Here is a 12,265-nt window from a genome sequence, read left to right as displayed (position 1 = left end):
AGAGACCCCAGACAGACGCTAACTGGGTTTAAGTGTGCAGTCCGTCACGGCAAGAGACTAGTACTACAGAACTAGGTGAGTCACATTCTAGATGCAATGTCCTGTGCCTGATTCTGGCAGGCACTAAGGGCAGTGAGGCTTTAATAAAGCTATCATCTGCTCAGTAAGCACTTTGAACCTCATGCCTTCTGAACCTATGTGTAACACTAGAAAGACGTAGGGCAGTAGATAACAGACATCTACATAGGGTAGTCTGAAATTCTTAAAAATTACAAAACAAGGTAACATACTATTGAATCATTATGCTCTACCCTCCTATCATGACGGATATAATTTTGAGCAGTCTAAAAGTATGGGTTTAAATCATAGTATATGGACTTTATATGATCAAGGGCTGACAAGGTTCTGAAAAAAATAGTGTCTAAGGCTTCCCTTCCCTTATTGGATTGTGCCAGTGTTTTTCTGTAGAGTCTACAGAAGTCAGTCCATTTGTCTGAAAAGTCCATCCCTACAAGGTCTACCACCTTCCTTGTCTTTTGAAATACAGCTCAGTTCCACTCACTGTATTCTTCCCCCACACCGTAGCAGACTCAGTAACATCACTTTGGGATGCCGCTTCTGCATTTGCTTACTGCCACTGTATCTCTGGCATAAAGTATACTGCACATACTAGGTCCTTGGTGAACACTTGTGTGCAGCAGAATCAGAATTTTGTCCAAGGTTCCTAACGTGACCCCTTCCACGGGTGACGCTAGAGCAATTATCATTGACCGAATATCACAGCTTGTTAACAAGTCCCTGATATTACACTGTGTGACATCAGCATCCTCTCTCCTCCCTTGTATTATTTATTGCCAGTTCTTCTATTTCCTGACCACATCCAATAAACATTTTCTTTTTAGACACATGTTCCGATAAAAATATGTGTGTGTCCCCAAAAACCACAACCAAGCCAGGGTCCACAGCACTTGTCATGTTGTCATATTGCAGTAGTCTATGAGTTTCCACGTGCGGCTTTAACATCCTGATGGCAGAAGTGGTACCTATGCTCTCCCATCCCTGCTCAAAGCCAGGCAGTTCATATATAGAAGATAAATACAATTCTATGTATTGATTTATCGATATTTTGCATTATCCTGAGAAATGTGTTGCCTTGTCCTTAAGTAATAAAGCTTCTATGAAACAACACAAAAAGCCATGGGTCTAAGCAAAGCCCCATTAAAAACATTCAGGTCAGGACTTACCATCCCCCGTCTCTGCGCAGAGCTGTAAGCCCAAATTGTTCTGTGGATTAATCACCCAATGATTGCTGGTCACGGTGATATCAAAGACAAGCCAACCCACATCTAAAGCTTGTGCCTTCCTTGTATCTAGCAGAAAAAGATCTGCGTCCCTAAGGAGAGAGGAATGAAAAATAAATTAAGGGTTTGAACGAAGGACATAACGTATCATAAGAAAGTGAATATATTTTTAAAAGCGCTTTAAAAGCAACAGGAGTTAATTAAGGAACAGAGAAACGGGTGATTCTGACAACGAGCAGTAAGAAGTCCATTGCTCACCTCCCGAGCCAAACCCGGGACTTAGTAAGACTCTCTGAAAGTCATTTCCACCTTTCTGTTTCTCATTGTCATTTCATGCTAACTTAATGGCCCTAATTTGGTCCCTGGTCATCAGGGCTCTCCCTCCAACAAACATCTGTAAGTATGCACCCCTTAGCGGAAAGAGAAAAGGAAAAGAAAATGAATTGAGACAGAACTGGAAGTAACGGCTCCAATTTGGACGCCCGCGGACTCTCGGAGGAGCGCAGGCAGGGGAGGTGTCGGCATCTGTTTTGGGATCATTGATCTGTACTTTATATTTTCAATATAATAGTTTTGCGGATAGTGAGGTCCAGAAGGAGTCATTAAGTGTACCACTCCATGAAAAGGCAAATCTTGTGAGTGGAGAGACACAACCCACAGTGACATGCGTGTCCTTCCCCTGTGAGCTTACGTTCCCTTGGAACGATCATGGCAGTGAACAGGAATGCCTGTGCACTAGAACAATCCGAACAATGTCGTGATCATTAGCATTTGTGAATGCATGTCGACTCCTAATTAAGTTTATGAACATATGTTTGTCAAATTACAGAGAAGAGTGGAGTGTGTTCTCCTACTACTGCAAACTGAATGTTGCCTGGTCCTGGTATTTTATCTTTCAAGTATACCTTTACATTAATGAAAGTGGGGCTCAAATTAATTGTTGTAAAATGCTGAAATGCTTCCAACATAAAAAAATCCAGTAGTATCATTTTTTAAATGAACTTTTCTACTGCTTTGAATGCTTTTATTAGAGAACATATTATATGAAGAGAAATGTAGAGCTAGGCTGTAATGAAGTCCGTGTCTCTTCAAAGAAGTCTCAAAAATACGAAATTTTAAGTACATCACAGAGATGGATTTAGAATAATCGAAAATTGAAGTATTTCTAGCAAAAGTGAAAGTGAAACTCTAAATAAATATTTTAGGCACTTCATAGTCATCTTGTTAATTTTACTTGGTTTATACCACTCACTGAGTGATCAGAGAAATTAAGGTAAGTGAATAGGACAATCAAATCATCTAGTTACCAAATATTGCACCATAAGAATTCAAAGTGCTTAGCAGAGAAAGGCTGCCGACATAATGAAGTCTGATGCAGGATATAGCTTCACATTTACAGACTTATGATGAGCAGGAAATGTGAGGCAGGAAGATTCACATAGTACACAAGTTTTCAGGACCCATTTCATTCATTCACACTAACCATCATCAATTTTTTTCATCTCCTAACTTGGGAAGGCCACTAAATATATAGACTAAGTAAATTATAAAACAGTTAGGATTCCTCATAATTTTCAGCTATGTGCTAATCATCTCCGAGGTTGTAATCTTTTTAACTAACCACTCTACTCACTTCTGAAACACAAGTCGGAAAAGACTCAAAAGCTACACAGCTTTCGGGCTGCTTTTTGAAATATGATATAGTTTCCCAATCATTTCTTCAAAGCCCATGGCCCCAATCATTGAAGCACTTGAGAAACAGTGGATTACAAAGAGGTAGCTTTGTATGTACAGTGTATGTACGTGTACATGATGATGTGCATATGTCCATGTAAGTGTACATGCATGCATTTGGAGGCTGAAACTTCATATCACGTACTTTCCTCGATCACCCCCTCTTGTTTTCTGAGACGGAATCTGTCCTGCTTCTGCCCCCAGCACTGAAATCGCTGCTGGGCATCACCTCACCCGGCTTCTTATTTTTATTTTTATTTTTTTTGGCGTGGGTATGAAGGCCCCAACTCAAGTCTTCGGGCAAACACTTTACCAACAATGATGTCGCCCCAGAACCCACAATAGGGAAATTTTGATAGGTTACATCAACGAAGTTCTATAGGTAACCAATTAGACGTATATTTTCTATTATTTTAAAACTGTATTACATCATCTTTCCATAAATGAGAAAACATCTAAGGTCAAGTCACAAATCTTTCTAATGTGTCCATTGTAGTTAATAAGTATAGATTTAATGCATATGTTTAGGTGGGTAAATCATGCCACAGAACTTGTGCAAGCTCGAAACATATGCATTTCAGTGACAAACTGCAAGGGTAGTTTGAACAGCCATCCCTTCTAGTTTACCTCTGAAGGGTTTGGGCAGTCAACTGACTTCGTAGGTATCAACATGTTTTCCTATTCTTGAACAAAACTATTTTATTCTGATCATGTCTTTTGTTTCTCCTTTTTCTGCTTATATAAAATCTTCCACATTATCTCCAGACAAAAAAAAAGTTGCTTTAGGGTAATAACGTGAATTATCAATGAACACAGAGGCAACCATCGTGGGACTTCGTTCATGTAACACTACTCACAATTGCAACTTAAATTAAGCCCTCTCTAAGTTCACACAAAATTAGGTGTGAATTCCATGGATTACAAAATTTCTCTACATAGAACTTTTATCACTAACAATAGTTTTTAAAGGCCTTATCATTTCCCATGAACAGTATACGATAGACCTGTTACATTTGACTTTTTTCCTGGGGATTGAATTTAGGACCTCATGCCTGCTGGTCAAGAGCTCTGACACTGTGCTAGTACTTTGACTGAAAGAGAAGAAATTCTTGTTGTTTTAAGGTACCCACACTTTGAGTAGTTTGCTATAGCAACTTCAAGGAATCCACACACTCATTGAATTGGAAGACTTCCCACATGAAACAGAGAATTCACAAATATAAAGTACTAAGGGAAACAAGAAGAACGAAAGCATGTCTATAAGACCCTTGGACAGTGAGGCTATCAGTGGATGATAGGAAACATTAATGGAGTTTTAGAAATCCAATTGCAATTGGCTGAGAAGTGAATGGGAAAGTGGCAGGATTAAAGAAGAAAAATGCCATGTAATTTTGGGGGCTACGGGACAACAGAATCAAGTAAGAGAGGTTCTCGGATAATGTATTTTCTTGCTTTCTTCTCAATGTGACTGACACACATTTTACGATGATATTTTCCCACAACCTAAAGCAGGAGTGTAAGATTTTTGGATTCTCTGTGTCTTAGTTAAAGTTTCCATTGCAGTGATAAAACACTGTGGTCAAAAGAAACTTTCAGAATAAAGATTTCATATTCTAGCAAAAGAACTCTACCAGCTGGAGGACAAATATTCAAATGCATGACTCTAAGAGGGACATTTTATATTGCAACAGAGTAGCCAAGAAGAGTTTGCATCTCTACAAGGCACAGTCACATATCCACACCACCCGGGCTTTCTTGAATTGAGACTCTTTCATTTTCTTTTTGACTATTTTTCTTTGAATAACTTATCAATTCTAGAAAAATAATAATTCACTTACATGACATACATATCACAGTTTACGAGGGAAGGAAATTACTGAGTCAGGAACTCAAAATTGGTGAGATAATTAGTTACCAAACCAAAAAAAAAATTCTCATCTGTCTCGTCACATAAATATTACCCACCGTACTCCTGAGGAATTAATCTAGCACTGAGCTCATTAACTAAACATGTCACAGTAATAAATTACAGTTTCTGAACGTTGTCATAAAGTTAGCAGTTTGCCCAGTCTCCAATGAATACATCTACAAGATACCCCAACACCTAAGGCTCAGGGAACACAGCAGAAGAGAAGATACAAAGATCATAAGAGGATCATGAAGTTTGTTTTTGAGATGCTGTATTGCCAGAGGCTACATTCTTGAAATCGCACCAATTTGACTGCCTAAACATGAGCCAAACAAGGATAATTCAAACGGATGAGCCAACGAGGATGGGGGAAGCCCCATAGCCTTACACAAAGAACAGGCAACTAAATAGGGGGAGAGTAAGAGAAATAATTTTTAAGGGGAAAAGTATCACAGTTGATTACCCAATATCAAATAGTCAGCCCTGAAAGCATATACACAAGTAACATTAGGCACACTGAGTAGGTTGTATATAGGAATATATATGCATGTGTGTATATATATACATATATATGTGTGTATGCTCTACATATGCATTGTATATATAGTTATAGATATAGTAGGTTGTATTTAGGAATATATTATATATAATGATATGTACTATACATATATTTATATATAAATTTTTGTGTGTTTATATTTTCTATTATAATATTATATATAATATATTAAATACAACCTATATATACACATGTGATATATCTACATATATGCATATAACAACAATGAAAAATGCCAAGGACTTGAAACACAGCAGAAGGAGGATATGGGAGGACTTGAAGGGAGGAAAGGGAATGGAAATGATCTAATTAATATTATAATCTCAAAGACTAAAGAAACACATGGAGGGGAAAATAAAAGTTTAGACTGTGTGCTCTTTTTAGATGTTCTTAGATGACCATTACTATTTCATATGAAACAAACATGGACTTCTAAAATTCTGAAAATCATGAGTATCAATATTCCAGAATGTCTGATTCTGTGTCATATTTTTAATTTTGAGATTTTAAAAAATGAGCACTTGGGATGAGATCATTCTTTGTTTGTCAGGAGATGCCCTGAGTCTTTTAGAAGGTTTAGCAGGACCCACTAGACAAACTCAGCATAACCACACATTCAATGCTATAGTATCCACCCAGATCCCACACCATCCCCATCAACGCGACAACCAAAAATACATCCAGACATTGACAGATGTTCCCTAGGGAGCCATGTGGTCCCAGTTGAGAACCGCTGACAGAATAAAGCTTGATCCCTGTATACCAGGAAATGTAAGCTGTGCTTGACTGCTATCTTGCACTAGCAGAATCAACTCAGTCTCCTTCGAGAGTCCTTCTCTGTTCTGCTGTTCTCATGAGGCCAGGAAATCTTCCAGTGTAGAAACTGTCAACATACATTTATTTGGGAGAATGTCTACAGAAGAATCTCAAATCTTAAAACAGCAAAAACGGGGAGAGATGGTGTAAATGGAAGCTGACTGTGGACTGAAATGATGACAGCTGAGCTAAATACACCAAGGAGGGAAGCCAGCTAATGACATCGGGCAGTCTAGCCTAAATGTTTGTGCAGCGGAGTACAGAAATGTATGCCCATAGAGCATTAGACTACTAAAAAGGCCATTCGTGTGTGTATGTATGTATGCAATTTTTAATTCAAATGTATCACTTTAGTATAGCACCAGACTCGTGTGTCTTTTAAATGCACTATCACTACCTATGTTGCTGTTAATCATTTTGTTTGTATAATATGATTTAATTAATAACATATTTAGGCTTTGAACATTTTAATGTATAGTAGTTTAAAGCTAAACTCCACCCTTTGTCTGCCTATTGGAAGTTACTATACACCCTGAAGAGTAAGCCCCGTAGCCCTTCCCCAAAGCCCGTCCCCCACCCACATGAAGAAGTCATTTCCCTTCATCCACATTTCCCCATCACTTAGTGCATGCTTACGTCATAGCTCTTAGCACATTGTATTATTGTTATTAAAGTCTGTGTGAGGCGAGCTGTCTCCATCCTATGTCCCCCAGGCTATAAGCTTTTGAGATCTTATTTACTCTGCCTTAGGTCCTCTGTGCTCGCTCAACAAAAGCGTGCGTGTGGCTCTCAGCTGCATGATCTGGAAAATTTAATAGTGTGGAAACCTCATTTCTCAATCATGTCAATATATGAGGTGTGACTGAAGAGCGGTGCATTCTATATGAGATTCGGGGTTGTTGGTTTTATATAAAATGATTAAAATAAATGAAATGATAGAAAAATGTGTTACCTCTTTAGCAGGAAAAATAAAGACTTGGATGCCTATCAGAAGACTTTAAATTGCACACATTTAAATGGGCATAAGCATAAATCAGGCATGTCAGAGACGGTAGGAATAAAATCTATCCTGGAAAGAGTTGGAGGTTATATACATGAAACGAGTGAGGATGGAGATGACATCATGGCTCTGTCCACTTTTCAATCTGATTGCTCAACATGGATAGAGGATTAGCAGGCTAGCTGGCTCATATATCCGCTGAGGTCTCAAAAGTGAAACATATCAAACATCAGTCTAAGTGATAGCACAGTTTCTCCACGCACACATGTGGAGGCAGGACCGTAGGTACAGTGAGCTCCCATAGGAGATAGTGCATATATGTTATTAAATGCGCTGAACCAAAAAGTCCAACCAATAAGAATCCCAACTGCTTCTGAAACACTACATTAAAAATTTACAATTCTGAGGCTGGAGAGATAGCTCAGTGGTTAAGAGCACTGGCTGCTCTTCCAGAGGTCCTGAGTTCAATTCCCAGCAACCACATGGTGGCTCACAACCATCTGTAATGGGATCCGATGCCCTCTTCTGGTGTGTCTGAAGACAGTCACAGAGCACTGTATGTATATGAGTATATACATAAAATAAATGAATATTACTTTTTTTAAAAATGTACAATTCTGGTGTAAATTTTTCTGAAAAGCTTTGAGAGTGACATACATTTTGAAATTGTAAGAAATGACTATTTTCTTTTCCTACCTCTAGTTATTTAAGGGACAGCATGTATATATTATGCATATGTGCATATATATGAGAAGCTACACACAGCAAATGATTTTGGAGATTTATTTAAATTTTAAAATTACTTTTTTGTATTGCAATTCTTTCTCTTTTAACTGTGATCATATACTGTGGAATGTGGTTTTTTACCTTGGTTTCTGTCTCATAGAATTAAAGTCAAATTAGCATTAAAAATTTCAATAAAATAAATAAAGAGAAAATATTAGTTCTTAAATTTCATTGGGGAAAATTCCTTCCATAGCTTAAAAATATAAGAGAAACTTATTTTTAAATCCTAATATTTTGACATTCATCCTTATGGAGGAGTAGTTGGGAATTCTACATAGCATATATACAGTATAAAGTTACTTCCTTCTATCCCTTTCTCTAGCCCTCTTTCTCTTCGTGTGTGTGTGTGTGTACAAAAACATCATACGCACAAAGAATAATGGGCTTGTATTGGTCGAATTTCCATTACTACAATGAAATAGTTAAAATAATGAATATATAAATGGAAAAAAGATATTTGGATTTGTGGTTTTACCAATTCTAGTCCTGATCAAGTAGCCCAAAAAAGGTCACTGGAGCCTTGTATGAAGGAACACATTGTGGTAGGGTTCTGTGGCTGAACAAAGTACCCACCAGTCATGAGGCAAAGCATGAACAAACACTGGGTGACAGTCAAACTTTAGAGGCCACATCCACTCCACCCCCAGTAGACTAAGGATCTCTGACAAAGTTCCTGTCACCTCTTAGAGGCCTGGAGCACCTGGGGAGCCTCAACTGTTCCCTTCTGAAGGTCACACCTTAACATATGGGTCATTAAGAAGCATTTAACCTCAAAACTATAACAGGACCTGAATGAGGTATCTTTTTTATTTTGGTCAATATAAAATTTTATATTTAGATTCAATAAAAATATTCTAAATGAGGAAGACCAGATGTATCAAAGATTCCTCTGAAAATGACTTGAGATGGTAAATAGCCAAAAACAACTTAATGTCCATCAAAATACAGCAGACTCTCCTCAATCATAAATAACAGTGATGTCAAAATATTAATCCAGATCAAACAACTTAGTAAACCAGGGATAAAAAGAAATGTTTATAACATTCTTCCTTCCACTGTAGAAAAAACTAGTTATAAGTAAAATAAAATTATACTTGTAGAAATATTAAGTAATGTTCAAAATACTATTTTCAATGTCACGTAGCTTTGAAAGGTATACCATTATTTAATGCAAACAAATGTTTTTAGGTCTAATTATATATGCAGGTCCTGTGCCTCCATTGTAAGGAGAACGACTAGCTAGACATTATGGGCCACCCTTGAAATTCCATCACTTGATAGGCAGAGACATAAGATCCGTAAGTTCTAAACTAGCCTGGACTACAGGCAAGACATTGTAACTATAAGAACAACAATGAAAATCAATGATGGAAAGCACCACTATAGCCGGACTTTTTAAAAATACAACTCACCTGTGACCAATAATTACTATTAAAAAAAATAACACAGATCTTTCTGCCTTCTTATTAGTTGTCTTAAAATAGCAGTGCATATAGAGCAAAAATTTATTGAAATGATCCTCCTTAACTGGTGTTTCATGGGATATTAATAAGTGCTACACGTCTAAAACCCAGTCAACAAATAATTTTAAAGAAGGCCAGCTAAAACATTTTTTTTACCCTTGGGACCTTTTTAACCATGTGAGTTTCTGTCTTGCATCATAAGCCTCCTACAGGTTGTCGAACAAAGGTATCTGACCTCAGTTTTTTATCTTCAGTGAGTATTGTGAGAGACTAAGTAGAATGTTCTTTGGGAAACAATTACAATTAGATCAAGAAAAACCTAAACATTGGGGAACTATAAAGAGTTATCAAGGTAAAGAGTGACTAAACACGAAACCTTAAGAATTTACCAAGGTCCATAGAAGTTCACCATAAGAAAGTTTTGGTCCCATGAATAGAAGCTACTGGCAACAGAAGAGCGTCTGGCTATAACAAGTCAACTGTCCAACAAAAATAACTAATCACCACAAAGATGACCAACTGAAAGAATTCTGTGTTAGATTAAAGGTCAGAGGACATGTTTAAGGTCCCTCTATAGTTCATACTTGATTCATTTTGTATCCATCCATTATTTTAACATTTTCAGACTTCGAACATTTCAATCTATCATCTGTTTTCACACCCTTCTCAAATATCTTTTGAATGGATATGTACTGGTCGTCAGATTCTAATAAGTAGAACCATCTTCTTTCAAAACACACTTAACTAGTCGTATAACCACTCACACCTTATCTAGAAAACTTCTCTTGTTTACACAATACTATGCCATAAAAATAATTTTATATAAAATTTAGTGTAGGTATAATAAAATGCAAACTTTCTGGATTGAAAGGCAAATTCATAAAAATGAGACAAAAGACCAAGAAAGAACATAGAGAGACATGATGATGCCAATTCATACACGGATTGGTCAATAGTAGAAAATTCTGTAAAATGTAAGAGGAATACTTAATACTTATTGGCTTCTTTTCATTTTTAGACTTATATTCAAATTTTATTTGTGTGAGTGTGTGTGTGTGTGTGTGTGTGTGTGTATGTGTGTGTGTGTGTGTGTGTATGCACATGCATATCAGGTGCCAAAGGAGGTTGGTCAGAAGAGAGAGCCCATAGTTAAAGGTGGTTGTGGCCTGCCTGACATGGTTGTCAGGAGCCAAATTATGGTCCTCTACAAGGCTGAGAGCTCTCAACTGCTGGACCATTTCAGCAGCCCCTTGTTCTTACTTTTCAATATTCTTTACCTGCCTCAGAATCTCCCTTCACCCAGGAAATTGTATAAGCTATCAACGGCTTTTTAACTAAAATTCAGTCCTTGTTAGGTTAAATAGTCAATATAAAGTTGATACCTATTTGTGTATTCCTTGATGATCTGATATATGCTAATCTTAATTGTTTCATTTTCAAACCGATGGTTGCTTTTGTCCTTATAAATCCGGAATTCAGCTGCCGTCACTGCTTCTCCATGTGGAATTTGGGTCAGATCAAACCGAAATTCTTTGTAATGCCTTCTCTGATGAGAAAAGTCTTTGTCTCTTTCAACTGAAAAGAAAAATTAAGGAATGAAGAAAAGGTTAGCTCTTTATGAAATACGGAAATTAATGATAAATTCTCCGCCTCTAAAAGTAAAAACAAGTAGGATTGTATAAAACTGTGAAAACACTAAAACCACAGACTCATACGTGTTTCCAGTTAAAGGAAATTCCACAAACCAATAGCCTTTTGGTTCAAATGCAGTATAACCGTCTGGTTTTATACAAATTCCTGGATCCTAAACGGGAAGACTATCCAAAACATGTTTTTTAAAGTGAAGGTTGTAAAGTGATTTCCAATATGCATCAAGTACCAGAACATAGGCTTTATACAGAAATAAAAAAGATGTTACAAAAGCCTCCAGAGTTTCAAGTGAAGTCAGAGGAAGGAGGAAGCCACAGAGCAAAGAGGGGAGGAGGGCTGAGGGTCTGTAACACAGGACACCATGTGTCATTTTTGTAGGCAAATGAGTAAAGCAAGTTCTTTTCTGATTTAAGACAAATTTGCTCTTTGCTGATCTGTACAAAGCAGAATTTGCATCATGGCATGAAGCTTCGATTGTGCAATTCTGAGGTATATGCTGTCTAATGTTTCAGTCAGGCTAAATACACGGCCTCTAATGGGGACCGTTCCTTTAGAGCAAGTCACCTAAGATTCCTTCTTCCAGATTATGAAGCATAGAATAAGCAACATCCGTACTTCAGTGGGACAACGTACCAGGACAGCTTTCTCCACCTGACTACAACGTATGCCACAAGAAAAATCACTTCTGAAGTGACTGCCCCAGATGAGAATTATTTATTTATTTATTTATTTATTTATTTATTTATTTATTTATTTTATGAGAATGAAATAGCTTGCCTCTATTCTAAGGCTCTGTCATGGATGATTGCCCTGGTGATGCGTAACCTTGCTCTGGTGAGGCATAACATCTCCTCAGAGCGAAGTGAGAACCAGGTTCTGCCCTTCCAAATGCCTTTCTACCAAATGAAATAAAAGGTATAGCCCTCCTGAGAATAGTAAAAAATTCTGAAGGATTTAGAACAATACATTTCAAATACACTGCAACATGATATGACTTGGTGTACTGTCTGACAGTCTCTTCCTAGTGGCAACCTCAGGGTTCCTAGT

The 12,265-nt window shown here is 37.4% G+C and overlaps 1 protein-coding gene across 1 annotated transcript in view; it reads right to left on the bottom strand.

Moving 5' to 3' along the window:
• Bmp5 (bone morphogenetic protein 5) overlaps positions 1-12,265 on the bottom strand; it is a 122,736-nt gene that overhangs the window by 59,994 nt on the left and 50,477 nt on the right. The window contains 2 exon segments of the mRNA NM_001108168.1: positions 1,245-1,393; positions 10,951-11,143. Coding sequence (NP_001101638.1) covers positions 1,245-1,393; positions 10,951-11,143 — 342 coding nt within the window.

The sequence above is a fragment of the Rattus norvegicus genome, chromosome 8 (assembly GCF_021556685.1).
Source record: "Rattus norvegicus strain SHRSP/BbbUtx chromosome 8, alternate assembly SHRSP_T2T, whole genome shotgun sequence".
In the NCBI taxonomy this organism is placed as follows: domain Eukaryota; kingdom Metazoa; phylum Chordata; class Mammalia; order Rodentia; family Muridae; genus Rattus; species Rattus norvegicus.
This window is presented reverse-complemented; position numbering and strand designations above follow the sequence as displayed.